Source organism: Ursus maritimus, unplaced genomic scaffold (assembly GCF_017311325.1).
Source record: "Ursus maritimus isolate PB19 unplaced genomic scaffold, ASM1731132v1 scaffold_19, whole genome shotgun sequence".
NCBI lineage: Eukaryota > Metazoa > Chordata > Mammalia > Carnivora > Ursidae > Ursus > Ursus maritimus.
In genome coordinates, this window is record NW_024424341.1 from 25,928,483 (window position 1) to 25,946,872 (window position 18,390).

An 18,390-nucleotide genomic window follows, 5' to 3' on the forward strand; every position below is an offset into this window, starting at 1 on the left:
ATTCTGGGTACCACATTGCCACGGGGCGGGAATTTAACAGGAGACCATTTGCCTAAACACATGGATATCTGGGTTCTTAGGGGATGGTTTTTGGTCTTGGCGAGCCCATTTTTATCCTTGCTGTTAGGTCTTTTGTCTCCGAATGTAAAGAAAAGCTGGATGCTGTTTCGAGCAGCTACGGTACCACTCTCAGAATCCATTTACCTCAGCCTTCCAGCTTTTCCACGGGCCTTTGCTTCTTTCTTTGCTGGTTTGACCACCTGTCTCCTTTTTCCTCTTTTGGATTTCCCGACCCCTTGGGCTCCGAGCCCCACCCCTCTCCAGGCCCCTGTCTCCTGGTCTGGAAAATTGAGGCGCTTGCTGTCAGCTCCCCCAAATCCCTAGGAACAAAGACAGATACCTCTGATGACCACGTTTCTGCAAACAGCCGGTAGCTCTTCCTCCAAAATTACTCGTGCCTTTCTCTTAAAAGCCCAGTGTTCTGTTCTTCCAACTTGTCCCCAGCGTCTTCCAAGAGTTGGGTCAATTCGTAGACTCTTTTCACACAGAAATTGACCTTTTTTTTCTGCCATTGTTAATATTGAATTTAAAGATAGAGATTTTTTTTTTTTGAAAGTTGCCGTTGATTACTGTCTAAATCCTCCTCTTCCTCCTTTTGATATTTAAAATTGTTGCTTGGTAAATGAGAAATCATTCACTTTTTTTCTTCCTCATCATTGAATGATCTCATCTTCAAGACAGCGTTGCGTTTCGGCTACTTTTCATTTGCACCTTGGCTTCCCCTCCGTGCCACAAATGTTGGCCTTACAGAGTGAAGCAAACCTGTGGACTTGTTGCAGGCTTCATTTCCATATTCTCTCTCTGCCCCAGGGTCCGTGTACCGTAGGAAGAGTTTTCTGCTTCCAAAGTTCAGGGAGGATTCTGGCTGAAGGTATTCCCTGCCAGGAGCTTCTAGTCCTTTCTCCTGGTGCAGCGCACACACAGAAGCGTGTAAACGTCCACAGTTAACTTGCGCGGAGTAGGACCGTGTGCTGTCAGTTGCCTCGGATCCCTTATTCTTGACTCTGTCCAACTCTTGGTCGCCGAATTTGCACTTTCTGCCCAGATCCTCGGTGACCTTCTCGTGTCTTGACAACATTTTCTTTCCCTTCAGTTTTGTATGTTAGTTGTCAAATGTTCCCTCCATGAAAGAGTATGGGTAAGAGTCTAGAATTTAAGTTCTCTTATTGAGTTGTTTGCCTTGATAATTATGACTGCATTTTTGTGCCTTAAGATGCCTTACGGTGTCACTCTGGGGACAGGTGGTGGACTGCACTCCCTTTGCGGGGAGGCCAGCCTGTCCACAGGTGGAAGCAAGCTCTCACGGGAGGAAAGACCCCGTAGATGCACCCAGTCCTGAGGCCGCGTCTGGAGTTCAGTCAGTAGCTCGGGAGATTTGGAGTTGGCTCTCTGTAGCTGAAATCATCGTGAAAGGGCAGGTGTGCTGGTGGTGGTGGTCTTTTGTCAAACCTCAGAAAAAGAACATTTCATTGAACAAGATCCAAATTTTTAAAATCTAGAGGCTTTGTATTCGACCACTGGCATAACTTTGGAAGTTTCTCAAAGGGAGGAAGAAGATCCAGGAATTTTCTTTCTCCCTTTGGGCAAAGAAGAGCTGTACAAGGGGCGTGTTAAAAATGACAGCAACTTAGCAGCCCCATCTGCTTTTCCTCACATGGATGCAGGAAAGCTCTGGAACATAAACCTTCAGATTTTCTCAGTCCCTCAGCTTCCTGCTGCACTTTCTTTGCAATTTCCTAGGAAATGTCAGCTAAAACATGCCGCTGCTGCTGCTGGTGGGTTTTTCAGGCTGAAGTGTGCTGGGGGACTTGATGGTTTTGGAGAACGTCCCAGGTTTTTACTTTCCCCGTGGAGACGCATCCTTAAATGTCTCCGGTGTGACCGTAAATGCTTCTGGCAGAGGTGGGCTCTTCTCCGCCTGCGCCAGGCGGGGAACACGGGGTAGGCACCTTGCAGACTCTCCTGTGCGCGTGGAGGTGTCACACTCCGTTCGGGGCCATCTGCAGGGTTCACATGGGTCTCTGGCACGGGCTTCTGCGGTTCCAGGTGCTGTTACGTCTGCGGGGGCTTCGGTCTTCGTGCATGCTTGGGTCTGGCCACAGGAGAACAGGTCTAGCTGGTGCTTTTCTGGGTGCGGCGTTGCCCGAAGTTGGCCTGATGTCTGTTTCCTAGATTTGGGTTGGAAAGTGTAAGCCTTTGTTTGTGCTTTATTTTTATGAATCAGCTTGTTTTACCAGCTGTGCATGTAAGTGGCTGATGATCATGCAGAATGAAGCTCCTTGACAGGCAGGCCGACCCGCTGCTGTCCACTGGCGGGAGGAGACGGCCGCTTCTGCGTGCACCCTGTGCTGCCCAGGGACAAGGCTGGTTCCTTAATAGGCTCCAGACCCTTCGGGCACCGTGGGCATAAGACTGAGGCCATGAATAGGCTGGGAATTCCAGCCCCTCGTTTGTGCCAGCCTGTGACTTCGACTCCTGGAGTCTACAGCTTTATTTTTCTGGGTTGGGTGCTGTTTGTTTTGATGGCCAGCCACAAAGCGCTCACCTGTTTCTCTTTCACTTTGCTTTTTTGCATATCCTCGCCCCACACAGCCCATCATTCCCTTGGGCATTGTCTCCTCCTGTCTCCCCAGGGTTGTAAAAGCCTTGGGTCTGTACAGCCTCCCCTCCACCTTTCCTTGCGGTGCTGTCAGTCCTGTTTAGATTGCATCCATCAGCGTTGGATGGTCCTGTTACGAGAGCCATACCGCAAGGTCTCGCTTAGACCCATTAGGTTCTAATCACCACCATCTAATATTACTTCCGGTATATCCTGTTCATTTCCCATACACCTTTATTTGTATATAGATGCTTAAGTACACTTACAGGCTTTCCTCGACTCTTTTCACCCATGTGTTTCCAACATTTTCCGATTAAAAATAAATAGGATCTTTTTTTTTTTTTTGCCTTAAGTGTAAGATCTCTCTCTGACACACCAAGTCCGTTTCAACTCAGGATGATACCAGTCTTTTTAATGGAAACTGTTAATTTTTTTAAATTTTATTTACACTCTTTCTATCACTCATGTGTGTTTATCTGTCCTGTCTTCTCCCCTCCAACCATGGAAGCCCAGCAGTGTTTATTTCAAGCCGAGTGTTACTGAAAGACAGATGCTTGTAGGGACTGCTTAGGCCTCACACCTGGAATGTTAAAAAGCTTTCAGGCAGATCTGTTTGGGTGAAAGATGTCCTTTCCTGTAGAGGAGGGGGCCTCGGAGGCAGGCGGTACCCCATCAAAGAGGCTTCCCTTCCGCATCCCGTGGGGGCATGAACCCCTATTCTGACCGTACTTCCAGACACCTTAGACGATGCTTCCAAATCCCCGAAATGGTCTGTTGTGCTGAGCAAGCGAACGAGGCCCCTTCTTCCTCCATCAAGGCTGTCTTTCTACTAACCTTGACTTTTCTCACCTTTGCCATCAGATACTCTGTTGTTAAGACCCTGTGACTGACTCCGTCTCCTCCTCTGCGCGTTCTCAGAAGCGTACTGAGTTAGAATTGTTATTTTCCTCCACGACTTGTTTTTACCAGAGGGGGAAATAAAACACCCTTCTTGGTTTCAAGGGCCTTCTCTTTTGCATGCCTCTTCTTTCCAGAACATTCCAGTTTGGTATGAGGTTAAACTGTGCAAAATACTGTTTGAAAGAAAGGAGCAAGAGAGAAAGGAACTTGTCAAAATGCATTTGTTAGATCACGTTTTAAATGAAGTACAATTGAAGGTAGTTTTTGTCCAAAGAAAGGAAAAACCCCTGCAAATCCGCTGAGCTCCCAGAGAGCGCGCCTCCTTTGTCGTCGCCCTGACATTGAAGTGTAATTTTTCATGGTTATTTGGACTGGAAAATGGGGGGGACGGGGAGAGATGGGTCTGCGATTATTTCCCATAAATGACAACACAATCACATCACGCTCGGCTACAAACATGCTCGGGGAATTTGCCTTTTTACATTTCATGTGTGAAAGCAGAGCCGCAGTCCTGGCTCTGGAAATCCAAGGGAGCTAATCCCCGCTGAATTCAGTTTCCTTCGGAGTTCTGGGACAGAGCGGGGTTTCTCGTTCGGTGTGGATTCCGACACCATCTCAGGGTTGGGTTTGTGTTTCACACACGGGAACTCACATCTTTCAGTTATTTAAAAAAAGAGGGAGAGAGAGAGCGAGCGCGCGCAAACTCTCCTGTGAACAGCCACCAGGCGAGTCAGCGGACATATTTAGTCCGTGTGCTTTGTCACCGCACATTGGCTTTCATCCTTTCTGCATTTCCGCAGGGGGCAACCCAGGTGCTTTTGCTAAGAACACAGATAAATGGAACTTGTTGCTATCCTGGCTCTAGGCGGTTCCTCCCTTTCTCTCCTCCCCTGACCCCCACCCACCCCCTGAATTTTAGCGCGGTTTTGACAGACTGTTCAGATGGACCAAGCGGCCTGCCCGGGAGAGGGGAGACGGCAGGACCCATCCGTCCCTGCACAACCACAGCAGTTCCCAGCAGTTTCCACCGCGCACTTGGGCACGCTCTGCTGTCCGCTCGGGAGGGCAGCTCCGGGAGGGGACGTTTTCTCTGGGAGGCCTCCACAGGCCGCGGCCCCTTTGGACCCGTAAGATGCCCCCTCCCATCAATGCACAAGGCAGAGGCGATGTTAAGTACAAAGCGAAGGGAGAGAGACTCCCCCCAGGCTCGTGTTCTTGTTGAGGCCGACCTTGCTTCACCCAGCAGGGGCTGCGCACGCAGGCTGCAGCACGCCCGGCCTTCCCAGGCTCCCTCCTGCCACACGATCCCCATTTTTCTTGTTTCTATAAACAGTGGCACGATCTTCAAATATACAAAAGCATAAATGGTCTCTATTCTCCAATTATTCATTTTAATAATATGCGGAGTTGCCTTCAGCGTGTTGATTCTTGAAGCCTGGTGCCAAAAGGCAGGGTCGCGGGGGGTGGCGGCGGGAAACGAGGTCAGGGTGGAGGCAGTGAGGAGGCCGAGGTCCTTCAGCGCTGGGTTTTCCTGTAGAGCTTTTCCCGAGGCCCTCTCCAAGGGCTGGCAGGCCTCCACCACCTTTCAGGCTCTGTCCAGAAACTCCAGGCACTGCGGCCCCAGGTGTATTTGGTAAACGAACACCTCGTGGTCGGCCAAGATGTCTTGTGGCAAAATGATCCCGGAAAGGATCGGCGTGCACAAGAGCTCATCCCTGGAGGAAGGGAGTGTGTCTCCAGCGAAGTCTGTCCCCCACTTCCCCTCCTGCTCCCGTCCCCTTTTCCCTCGGAGGACTGAAATCCACGTGTAAAAACATGACCTTCGACGGGGCAGTTTTGTTTAAAACAACTGGTTAGCACCTTGGCCACATTTTTTGAAAAGCGACCAGGGTGGGAAAATTCCCCACCAGGGCACCGGGCCTGACCCCCCGGGCTGTTGTCCCCAGCTGGTAGAGAAGGGGCCTTGGCTGGCTGGCCCAGCCTGGCACGGAGCTTAGGTTGGTAAGAAAATGGACAGGGCTGGAGACTGGGGCCATCTGGAGGGGAGGCCTCCCTCTGCCTCTCCCGTGCTGTGTCCCGTAGATCCTGTGCAAGAGAGGGACTTCGGAGAGGCCTGGGCAAGCGGGAGTGTGGGGGGCCAGCTTGCCTGTCATCTCTGTGTGTCCTCACGTCTGTTGGAAAAGAAATGGTGTCTTATCCTGAGGAGGTTGGGAGCATATTACACTTCCGATGAATTAAATGAGCGCGAGCGCTCTAGGCTTGCAGCCTTGGAGCCCCTGCCTGCTTCACACACCGCCCCCCTCCGGCACACCCCGTCCTCATCCTTTGCCCCTTTAAGTTTCCTTCATAGACTAGGGTAGTTGTATTTCAAAATGTTCCACTGGCCAGCATCAGTTTGGATTCCTGGACCCTTCGTCTTACGATTTGGCATTTCCGTCAAGTAATCTGTACTGTGTTAAGATGTAGATAGTAGAATGGACCACTTTTGCCTCCAATTAAAAGTAATACTCAGGTGATTACCCACAAGGAACTTTCAGGGGAGATTTTAAGTTTCCTCTTCCACGTGACAGCATGAAAACATGCAGTCACCTATACCAAGATGCTAAGTATAAGGTGTGTTAAGAGAATGCTATGCATTTGTGGTAAGCCAAACCACCTTCATTGAAGGGCAGATTTCTGGGACTGTGGTATTGTCGACCAGAAAACCTAATCGCTCGAAGCTGTGTCTCATGCAGTCTCTAGCCACATGGCCAGGGCTGGCAAGAGACACCACTGGAATAAAACCCTGGAGTCAATGTTGGAGAAAATGTGTTTGGGGGTGTTTGGGGGAGAAAATCCAAGAATGGATTATTGCATCCTGGATCCAGGGGTTACTGTGCAGTTGGGGAGAAGCCCAGGGCACATGGAAAGTCCCCTCCCGGTCAGACCCATGGTCACCATTCAGTGAGATCATACTTGCCAAAATGTCACGGAGGGAGAACGGCATAGTCAGTCACAAGCGTCGCTACCATTTACCTCTTCCTTCTAGGCTTGGAGAAGGAGGACAAGACTAGGGCTGAAGAGCTGGGAGCAACAGGGTTATGTGTCTGTCAGCATTGTCGATCATATCCTGTTAGAAGTTTTTGTTGTAGCACAATTTTTAACACACTGGATCTTACTAGAAGCAAGCGGTCTAGACCTTAGCAGTCATCTTTTATATGGTGGGATTTGATTTGACCTGTAATTGCAAAATCATGCACATTCCGAAGAAGAGGTACAGGCCTCAGAGGTTCCATGTGGATAACAGAAGGCCAGTGGGATTGGGCACACTGGAGTGTTCTGCCCTTGTGTTCCAGTTGTGCCAGCCAACATTTCAAAAGGCCAGCAGAGTGGTCACAGGGTCCTACCCTGAGTCTGTAGCCACAGAGTGCAGTGCCTGCACAGGACTTACAGGAACAAGAGGATAGGACACGATCACGGAGTCCCACCCGCTACGCACCAAGAGACCCCAGCATGAGTGGCTGCCACCTTCCGTGGTACTCCTGATGGTCCTCATGTTGCAGGCCTTTCTCGCTTGCTTCTGTGGTTGTCCTTGGTTAATTAGGTTGAAAATGGAGAACGGAAAAGCTTTAACCCTATCTTCAAAGTAGGCAGATTGGTTATTTTGTTTTTCAAAGAAGAGGTCCTATATACAATTAAAACTTGTTTCTGGTAAACCTCATTCCAGGAAAGATGAGCTTTTAACAAAAGGCTTTTGACAGCTGCAGGCTATTTCATTTTTTTTAATGCCGAATGAAAAATCAATACATTTTTCTGGGTTATACATATTCAGAACAGGCCTGATATTTCCATTATAATGGAAAGTGGGTGTCTGTGCACATCTCGCCTGTCAGAGCTGCACCACCGCATTTTCCAAGCCACTGCTAAATATTTCAAACCTGATTTGATTGTGGTTCATGACAGCTAATGTTTCTCGGCTCTTGAGCCTGCCGACAGGCGAACGCACTTTATTTCACCCCCACCCTCAAATATGGCTCACCCCAAAGAAGAAGGAAAGAACAATTTCATTCTTCAGGGATCCCGGATCATTGTATTATTTAAGCAACACGATCGCCTGAGAGCCTGGGGTACAGCCCTGATTCTTAGGAGAATTTCCAAATTTCTGTCACATCAAGGCACTCCGGGGGCTTTATCAGATTTGGGGGGAAGGTTTGAATTGGTCCACGTCATCCTGTTAAAGAGTTAGGATCGGAGGGACTCGTCTTAGTCATTGACCGACTCCCCTTCCTTCAGGTCTGAGAGCGGTTAGTGAGGGACACGCGGTGGGCGTGGCCCGCGGCCCCAGGTACTCGGTGAGCAGGGTTGTGTTTTCGGCACCCGGCACGTTTTCTTGTGTAACACGCAGGGGAGATGCGTGCGGTGGCGGTGAGTGCTGACTTGACCATGATGCCACCTCCGTTCTCGCTTCTGCCCCGTGCTCCTCTCACACACCAGTTTCCAGGTTGTTCCTGAGATTGTTGCACATCACCACGGGGCTGCCAGCCGGCACGCACACCTCCTTCGGGAGCAGATCTCCCCGCACGGTGGGGAATCGTGCGGTCACCTTCGCCAACACGCGAAGTATAAGGTGTGTTCAGAGAACAGTTTGCATGTGTGGTGAGCAAAACCACCCTGACTGAAGGGAAGTGTTCTTGGCCACGGTATCATCACCTCGAACACCTAAGGTGCCCCAGGAACCCTTCCCTTTCAGAATATATTCATCCGCGGCAGTTCTCACAGCTGAGGGCTGTGTGCGCGGCCAGAAGACAGGGGCGAGCAGGCTGGCTTTGGCCCGAGCGCTAGTAAGTGCTGTCTGGGAGAAGCGGTTGTAAAAAGGAGGCAGTGATGGAAACCGATTGTTTAAAGACCCGCAGCCACTGTTCTGTGTGGAGGTTGAAGGCGGAAGGGATACCAGGATACCAGGAAGCCCTCACAGTTACTCAGGATTTGCTTCCGGTTTCCTAGCCCTTTAACGGGAAAATACATTCAAATAGGAGGGATGCCCTTGTTTGAGGGCCACCGTGGGGTCGCTTCTGCTTTATACCATCTGCTGTAGGGGTTGTCGCTTCTGCTATAGGGGTTGTAGAGGCACCTTCTCTAGAGTCTTCTAAAAAGCAGACATTCTTACCTGGCTTGTGCTGGGCCTGATGCCCCTGCCAGGAGCAGGCAGGGCATAGAGAGCAGAGATGACCTCCTCACCTCGGCCCTGGCTGTGCCCTTGAGAAAACGTTCCTGGTGTGTTCTGCTTGGTTCTGAAATAGTATATAAACTCCTGGGGAAAAGATGGTTTTCATTTGTCTATTTCAGCCATAAAAGTGACACAGTGTCTGCTGTGTGTCTTAGGGAAGGGAAGCAACTTCGTCAACTCAGGGAAAGATAGGATTTTCCAGATAAAACCAGATCGTGGATCCATCAAGTCTTCGCTTGTTCCCACCATCTGTCAGTAGCCGATATTATTTAGGAAAAAAAACAAAAATCAACTTCCGTAATGACCCCGGCCAGTTGCCACCGACTTCACGGGTGGAAAATGCAATCTGTGGTCTGTGAGAAACTACCCTCCCCGCTCCTTGCTCAATCAGCACGTGGGTGTCAAATACACATTCCTAAGGGGAATAAGGGCTCGGTAACCAGCCCCAGGGGCTCAGAGTGTGGATGCCGTTGCTCCCCTGGTCCCCACGTGGTTCCGGTACAGGGAGACCAGGCTCTTCCTTGGGTGCCCAAGGCCTGGGTCTTCGTGAGTTGGGGTTTCTTTAGGTTTTGGGGACCAATAAAACATACCCTGCCCACAAAGCATTGTGGGTCTGAGCTGTCCAGGCAAATTCATACTTTGTATCTCTGTTTTTTCATCATTTCTCTACCTTTATTGGTATTCAGAGCTTACAGTTTTCTGGTTACTGTCAGCCTGGGCTTTCATCCATTTTAAAGAGCTATTTTTCCTCTTGCTGTTGATGATGATGGTATAAAGACAGATGGTGTAACTGCTTATGAATGTCCTATTTTATTTCCCCAGGACCAGACAGTTCACTTGAAGACGTATATTATTTCCACATGCTCAGGTTGGGCGGCCCAGACAGTGTCTGCTTCCTGCAGCTAGCTGCCCTTTCCAGGCCTCGCCTTGCAGAGGGCGACACCTGTAGGTCATAGGTGGAACTGCAGGAAAGTGTCTGCTAGGCCGATCAGGACCTGGTTTTTAGTTGGGGGTGAGGACTCTGATCTCCTTGTAAAGGAAGCTGTCTAGGAGTTTCCTGATCATTTCTTCTTCCACGAAGCATTTAACAGCCTTTAAGTGAATGAGTGACAAATGATAACATTAAACCTAGGAACTGAAAAGGAAGAGGATTTGTTATTTAAATCTTAAAAATGAAGAAAAGGACGGGGTGGGGGGGAAGAGAAACAAAATAAGTTCCTGAATTCACCTCTGTCCTCTGCCCTCTCCTTGGAACTCAGCTGCCTTCACTTTTCTGCTTGTAGTGGGGCAGGGAGGGAGAAAGCCAAGAACCCAGGAGGCTCGTAGGATGAGGGCTCCAGGAACATTCACAAAGCACTGTGCGGTTTGCTTGCGCGTCGTGTCAACGATGTGCTTATTCTTCACACTCTGTATCTTCGGAGTAAGATTTGTTTGGAAAGGCTCAGAGAACTGGGGTCAGTGCCAGAGTGACCGTGTGTTCTTAACGCTCTGCTCCGACAGCCGCGGCCCACATGATGTGGAGGAGAGCGGTGCTGGCCTTGGAGGTGGCCTCCCAGTGGGTAAATTCCTTCCCTCCTCTGCACAGCCGCACCTCAGGCACTGCTCGCCACATCAGGGTCTTGTCTGCTTTGTAGGTGTCAGACTCTTTCCATGTAAGGTGACTGTGTGTGTGTGTGTGTGTGTGTGTGTGTGTGTGTGTGAGGTGGAGAGGAGGGGCCAGTCAGCCATCTCTGCATAATCAAATTTGATTAATATCTCCTACAGGTAGTTTGTGTCGCAGCATATACTGGGGCAAATGAGTATATTTTAAGCGCCCTCACCCCTTTGGGTAGACCCAATTTAATATTGATGGACTGAGTTCTGGTATCGCCGTTCAAAGATGGATTTTGTAATTACAGTGTTGAACAATTTTATCAAAAGTGTAAAACACGTGCATCAAACATTCTGCCTGCACGTAATGAAGACCGGGCGCACATCATACCGTGTAACTTGGTTGTTATTCTCAACTCACCCTTGTGTAGAACCTTTTTTTCTCTACTCAACGATGTGTGGCGTTAATGTGGCAATGTATAGCAGACTGACCTCAAACCATGGTTGCCTGATTTTTCTCTGAACTAACAGTGGGTGTGAGACTTGCTCTTAACTTTATGCAGTAAGACTAACAGATACAGAAATTAGATATGGAGTCCTCTTACTTGCAGACGAAAATAAGCACTCTCTTATTTCATCTGTGTTCCCCATGACTGCTTCATAAATCCCCTGTTGATGGGAATGAAGAAAAAATGTTCCCTGACCCCAAGTTCAGTTTTCCAGTCCTTGGACTTCCATTGTCTTTTCGGGAAGCATCAGGAGAACCTGACTCTAAATAGATACTTTCTTCCTCAAATGTTTTATAAACCCTCTGAGGTCATTTTACTCTGAACTCCTTTTACTTCCTTTGTGTGATGAAAATTAGAAACTTATTTTCTGCAGGGCTGGGGAGGGTAACACCTGAAACATTGAAAGGTAGGGTAGTGGCTTCAGAGACCTAGCCTGACATTGGTCACAGCCCCAAGTCCAATACCTGGTCCCCGTGCTTCTGGGCTGCTGCCGGCCCTGGGCAGTTGATGTGGGCAGCCAGGGTCTCATCCCAGGAAGGTGTGCTCCTCAAAGTCTGCGAATAATGTCATCATTAACCCACCTCAGTTGGCCTGCCTTACTGATTCACTTAACCCATTCTCAATGAATGTTTTGGATAATGACCCAGAGGGCCAGGAGATAGGGACAGAAATGTCCCGCCTCCTTTCCCTCAGCGTCTATAGAGTATCTTAGCTTCTTCCTTCCCACTTGGACAGGTGGCATTTTACTTCAGGAGTAGGCTCCTGTTGGACATGACCATTCTTCTGTCTTCACCCAAAGCGTTATGTGTTGGTTGAGCTGGAGAGAATTTCCACGGCTAGTTTTAAACCAGTGGTGGGTAAAGAATGGACTGACTTCAAAAGGAAAATATATGATTCTCTTGCAATTTTTTTCCCTTTCTCTACAAATCTAGCTTCTTGCCACTGACGCCTGGCATGCCTACAGATGTTGTTTGTACAGATGTTGTTTGTTTTCTAGAACTCTTCACGTTAATGAAATCCCATCACTGATATTCTGTGATCCTTGAGGCGTGAGTGACTGTTAAAAAAAAAAAAAAAACAAAACAAAAAACCAACACCACCTCCCACCATGGTCTGGCATGTGCACCCACACTGCGAAGCCTCTGAAGGGTCAGCGGCAGGGTCTGGTCTAGTTCAGGTCCAGGACGCGCTGGGGTTGGGGCTAGGCAAGAGCCAACATGTGGCTCCTTTTTTGCATTTTCAAGTGCAAAAGACTTGCATGCAACTTCAGGAATTTAGATGGAGTTATTTCTTCAACAGGATTGGCTTTCCAATATTAAGAGCTCACATGAGGCATTCAGAATCCATCTGGAAATACCTAACGTCCACACGTCTCGGGCGAGTCAGTCTCCTACCAGTGAGTGGGGACAGGAAGGCCCCACTGCTTACCTAGACCTCGGCACGTCCGAAGTACCGTCAGGCTTTCGGGGGCCGCGGGGGAGAGAGAGGAGGGGCAGTCGTTGGCATCTGTGTGTTGTGGTCGGTGATTCTTTGGAGTAGGAGCCAGGAGTCCTTTATCTTCTGTCCACTTTTGATCCTTGACATTTTGTTTTTCTTCTATTTCAGAAGAAGCTATTGAAGATGTTGAAGGGCCCAGTGACACGGCTGCTGATCCAGAGGAGCTTGCTAAAGACCAGGAGAGTGGAGGCGAGAAGGAGCAGAGCAAGTGGACAGGTAGTGTGTGCGGCCCCCCAGCCCCCGACACGTCTCCCCTGCAAGTGGGAGGCCGGCGAGTCAGGGAGCAGATGAAATCCTTCATCTACCCAGAAAAACGGTCGGTTCTGTGCAGTGGGAGAAGGATTTGGGTTTTGCTTTCTTGAGTGGTCTGCTTCATTCTCCTTCTCTTAGGTTATATTAAAGAATTTTTTAAAGCGTTTCCTAAATGGCCCCCAAACCAGCTTGTTTATGGAGCGTCCAGGTGTCTGGCTCTACGCCAGGGGCTTCTGTGTTGGTGAGCTCACGTTTCTTCCGTGGCTCCTGCTCGCTGTGCGGCGCCCTTGATGTGAGTCTTTCTCTGTTGAAGGCCCAGTCGCCTAGCCCCCCACCCCCAGGCCCAGGCCCAGTGGAGGGGTTTGCCCTGTACACCTTGATGGGGTCACCGCCGAATCTCCAAGGCGTCAGTAGCGAAGGTGGGCTTCGTTCTGCACATTGCCCCCTTGCCCCCAGGGCGAGCGCCCACACCCTGAAACGCACCCGAAGTAGGGCAGGCGGTGAAGCCAGGCAGAAGGACGTGTTACCAAAAGCAGAAGTTGAAGGCAGGGAAGGAAGTGCTATTTCTGGAAAACTTGGTGTTGTGAGAAGGGGAACAGCCATCTCTCGTGATGATAGGATTGCTGTATTGGAGGAAAGAAGAGCTGAGACTGAGAAGAAAAGTTGAGGTTTTTTTTTTTTTTGAGGAGGAGCAAAGTTGTTTCTGAGAAGACTCCTCAGGACGGATAAGTCTCCCAGAAACCACCACAGTTATTAGAGGAAATGATATGACAAGCAACAGAAATTGTTTTATTTGGTCGACCTAATTCTTACTGCTTTCTATTATTAATATTGTAATACTTTGTGTTTTTTCGAGAAAATATTTACTTTGTGGAGTCTGTATTGGTTGGGCCTTTGTTACTTTTCCAGGCACGACTGTTCTTAAATCATGTTCAATGTTGGCCTTCACTATTTAAACAAGATACAGAATCTTGGAGAGAGGCCAGAGGAGAGCAGTGAAAGCTCACTGAAGGCTGAGAAATATTGCCTCTGAAAAGAGGCTGAAGAAATTGGGGCTATTCAGTCTGTAAAAGAGAAATTCGAGAGGCAGCTTAACAGCTTCCAAATTTCAGGAGGGATGGGGCGGAGTAGGCGATGGGCCTTTTCAGTGTTTCCTGGGCCACAGAGACAGGGTGTCACCGCAGCCGAGTGAACGGAACTGCGGTGGCCAGAGGCCTGCGCTTGAGAGATGCCGAGGGATGGGGCCGAGCACCCCAGGAAGGGTTTTGCAAGGGCAGGCGGGCCGGGAAGGAGGGCATGGCTGTCTCTCCTCAGAGGCCTTCATCCCAGGGGAGGCTCGTGCTGTGTTGCCTGACACAGACCGAGACCCGGCTTTCTGCTGTACGGTCAGGGTGAGATGGACACAGACTTTGCGGATAGAGGTGACCTGGGAAAGAGGATTCCACACACACCGTCGGAAGACCGAGTAACCTTCCGGGCCATCTGTCCTTTGTTTGCATGGTTTGGGTCCCTGGTTTCTAATCCGGCTCTGCCACTTCCTAGTTATGTGGCCTTCACCTTTCTGTGCCTCAGTTTCTCGCCTGAGATGGGGATTGAAAATAGTACCTCCTTTCAGAGGACCGCAGTGAGGCTTATTTGAATATGGGAATCTTCGAACAGTGCCTGGCATATAGGAAGCTCTAGATTACGAAGGTTTTTGTTGTTGTTGTTGATGTTGTTGTTGTTTTAATAATTTGGTTGAATAAGCCGAGGAAAACTAGTAGCAGTTTCTCTTCAGGGCCTTTTCAATGAATGTGAAAGTGTCGCTGGGCAGCCTGTGGCTTCTAGGAATTTCGAGGAGTGGAGGGGGAACAGCACGGAAAAACTCAGGATCGTGGTGACAGTATGTGTGGGCGATGCCTGCGTTCTGCACGCTAAGGACACCGAGTCAGTGCCAAGACGTGACTGCCGTTTGCAAAGTTCCTACTGTGCGCCAGGCCCTGTACCAGGCACGTAGCATGTGCTCCTCCAGTTCTTGCAGCAGTTCAGGGCAAGCTTTGTTGAGGGTGGTTCAACTAAATCGCACTCGGAGCATTTTGAATTCAGTGGGAGTGTGTCCTCGCAGAGCTAGTGGACATGCCAGGCAGCTGGGAAGCGCCGTAAGAATGAGTGTCTTTAATAAAGCCCCACTTTCTCACTCGTTCGTTCGTTCGTTCATTCAAGCAGCAGGCTATACTTTATCTCCAGAAGCCAGAGATGAGGGAGAGAGAAAGCGAGACCGTGGGTGAGTAACTCAGAGGTGCCCCTTATCAGTCGCATAGTAGTAAAGAGAGAAGGGAAAACTCTTTCCTGACTCCTGCAAACGATCCTCTTTTGACCCGAAGCATAATCTTGTCTATGTTGTCTGAGTGTGTAATGACAGGCTTTATTAAGGTACTTGAGCCGATTTGATCTTGGAATCGATACAGGTGGCAGCAACCTCTCCGCAGCTTTCTTTGGGATCCTTACTATTTTTTTTTAAGAAAAATATATGTATAGATATATATAGATATATATATATCTATATATATCTGCGTTTGTTCCCTTTATGCCCTAAATTGAGCTGTTCCTATCTGATTAAATGTGATGGGGAGCGCTTCCTCCCAGGAAATAAATAAATAGTGATTTCACAATTTGTACTGTTGATTAGTGGCCGCTCACGGTGCAGATTAATAATATTTCAAATGAGCCTGGATAATTGACATTTTCTCGGCTATTGATTATGTAGTTTGGGGTTTGTGCAGGAATAGGATAATCTTTACTAAAAATTTTTAGTCATTTTTTTTTATGCTGGAATGGGACTCCTGATTTCCTTTTTGGTGTCCATTGGTCACCCTCTCCAGGCTTCTTTTATGTAGGTGTCAGGTCTTTGACCTCAGGTGGCAGCAAGGCAAGCAAGGTGGTGGCTTGAATCCGAGCAGCATCCGTCCCACGGTCAGCAGCACTGGGCAGAGTTCCACTGATCACCGGTTCCGTGAGACGATGGGCCTTGCCTTCAGGGACCGTAGCGGTCCTCCCGGGCTTCCAGGAGGAGCCGCAGTCCTCCGAACAGCGTTGCTATAGGTCCGCGCTGTCCCGCGGAACCTCCCAGGCTGACGAAGATGCTCCGCCGCTGCCCCGCCTGGTGCAGCAGCCACTAGCCACGATGGCCGTGAAGCCCTTGAAGTGTGGCTGGTACCACTGAGGAACCGAATTTTAAATTTTATTTCATTGTAATGAATTGAAAGGTGGCTCTTTAAATCTGGACAGTGCGGCTATAGATACTCAGAAGGAGCCACACTACCCGTGAAAGGACGCATCCCAGCTACGCTCACTTCGCAGTTGTTACGAAGGCTACACTGACTTCGCCTGGGCGCCAGGCTCCGTTCTGGTGCGCCCAGCGGTCCTTGCCAGCAGGCACGCCGGGGATGGCTCTCAGCGGCACGGCTGCCGACCTGTCCAGCCTTTGAGTTGCCCGGGTGGGGCTGGGGGCTGCTGAAGCCGGGCTCAGTTGGCTTCGTCTGCCCATACTCACTTGCTGTCGCTTTCTGTGTGTGCCTCGATGTGAGAGAGAGTTGGGAAGCTCTGCTTTACACACATTATTTCACTGGGTTCCCACCCCTCACTCCGTGAGACAGATGTTGTAAGTAACCCCTCCCCGCCCCCCAGACCCCCTGCCATTGTGCGGAGAAGTGAGCCTGGGACAGCTGAGCTCGTGCAGGTTGCCAAAAGGTACATAGCGAGGTTCAGATTTGCAGACCAGCCCTGCGGCTTAGGACAGAGCCCGAGCTCGTACCGGTACAATGTCCCACCTCTCCAGGAATGGGATTTGTCAGTGGAATTATTCGATCTGGCTTTCATCTCCATTCTGAGTATGGAGGGTAGCCTTCTCGAGACCACAGTTGTACAGCGGTGACAGTAACATGACAGCCAGCTGGATGTGCAAAAATGAGTGGGATTGTCCATCATGAATATACCTCATAGTAAGCCCACGTCTTGCTCAGTCGGAAAGCAGGTTGGTGAAGTGGACCACTCAGCGAATGGCCTTGGCCTCTTGGAGCCGTGGGCATCTCATCTGTAAAACATGGACGAGTGACACCCGCCACCACACCCTGGGTTCCATGATGTGGGCTCTTGAGGGCTCCATGATGGCAGGTGGTGGCCCTTGGTCAACCCTTCAGAGATCCCATCTATTCGGGGTGAGTGTGAAGCACTCTTGTGGGCCAATGGAGGGTGCAGGAAGGTTCTTTGAAGCTACGTCTCTTCCCTAATGCGCAGCAATTTCCACCGTCCAACTTTGTGGTTTTCTTTTGAAACATGAAAATGATCCCTCGTTCTCTTTTAGGAGTGTGGATTTAAAAGTGTGTGTTCTAGAGTGAAGAGGCCCCAGTGTCGGCAACTGAACAGTAATTAATGCAGTGATTATCCAATCAACCGTTAATTGCTATAAATTAAGTGATATACAATTAATGTGATGCTTTATCACCAATAATTAGGGGAAAAAATTGAACTCTTGGCAAAGAATCATAGCAAGATGGTTATTTAAATCCTGTAGCCGCCATGGTTTCCAGCCACAGAGCACTAAACTGGGTCTAGTTAAGCTAATTTGAGACAAGAAGACCAGGGGGTGCTGGTGCTTTAAAACACAAAGACGGGGCCATCGCCCAACTGAAAACACCAACATGATAATGCTGCACAAATCCTTAATTGATGTCCGTGTCTGTAGTTTTAGAAAATTGTGAGTTAGAATTGTAGTTTGAGTGTTGTTTTTCTAGGGGAATGGCCTGAAGGGATTTTATTTTATTAATTTTTTTTAGATCCATGATGCTTACCTAACACAGAGCAATTAGTGCAGTGGAGCGCCCCTGATTTGAATCTCGGGAAGATTGCTGTTAAAGGAGGTATTAACGGGCCGGCAAGGTCTGGGCGACTGAGAGGGGAAAGTGTGTTTATGGAATATGGTGCTGGCAGGCATGATTTCAATCGGGTTTGACATGTTTAACATAAATGTATAGTGTACGGCTCTTGCTGCATATGAATAATTCCTACAGACCCACTGCCTTTCTAATTACTGAGGTTGAAAAAAAGCAGGTCAGGCACATCCTGGTGGAAATCTATTACCAGCCCTCCCCCTCTTCTCCCTGTTGTTTACAGCTTTGTATAAATAGGGATGCCATTGTATGGGGAACTGAGTGCCTAAAGTGTAGTCTGTGACAGAATGGAAAGGGGCTGAAAAAATACCTCCCCCCCCCCCCTAAATTGAGTCCATTAGGACAAAAGACGAAGCATTGGCCTGCGAGGAGTCAGAAGCTCCTGGCTCGAGGCCTGGTTCTGCCGCTGAGATGAGCTGCATGACCTCAGGTCTCTGGTCCTCAGTTTCAAAATCTGTAGAATGGCAGGTTTGGACTAAACAGGTTCTCGAAGTTCTGGAATTCCTTAAAAATATAATTGAGGGTTGTACAGGAGCATCTTGGAGAATCTTAATTCCTAAAGTTGGAATGCTGGTAACTTGCCGATTTCCCTAGCGTCCCACCAGGTGCGATGGCATGGGTCAGGAGCCTGCACCGAATTCAGATAGGCCCCTTCGGCTTTTTTCCATGAGGGTCGGACTGTCCCAGGCCGCCTTTTTTAGTGCGGAATCAGAGCTCCACATGCTCTCACCTGGTCCTGTGTGACTGGGGTGCGTCACACTGTGTTGTCCAAGCCCCGTGTGATGAGGACATCAAGGGAGGAGCCCCTGGAGATTGCTGTGGGGGCCTTTGAGTGGCTACCCATCCCAG

General features: G+C 49.4%; 1 protein-coding gene across 1 annotated transcript in view; it reads left to right on the forward strand.

The window, feature by feature from the left end:
- ZFHX3 (zinc finger homeobox 3) overlaps nt 1-18,390 on the forward strand; it is a 157,047-nt gene that overhangs the window by 99,688 nt on the left and 38,969 nt on the right. The window contains exon 4 of the mRNA XM_040633092.1: nt 12,462-12,577. Coding sequence (XP_040489026.1) covers nt 12,462-12,577 — 116 coding nt within the window. The remainder of the gene's footprint in view (nt 1-12,461; nt 12,578-18,390) is intronic.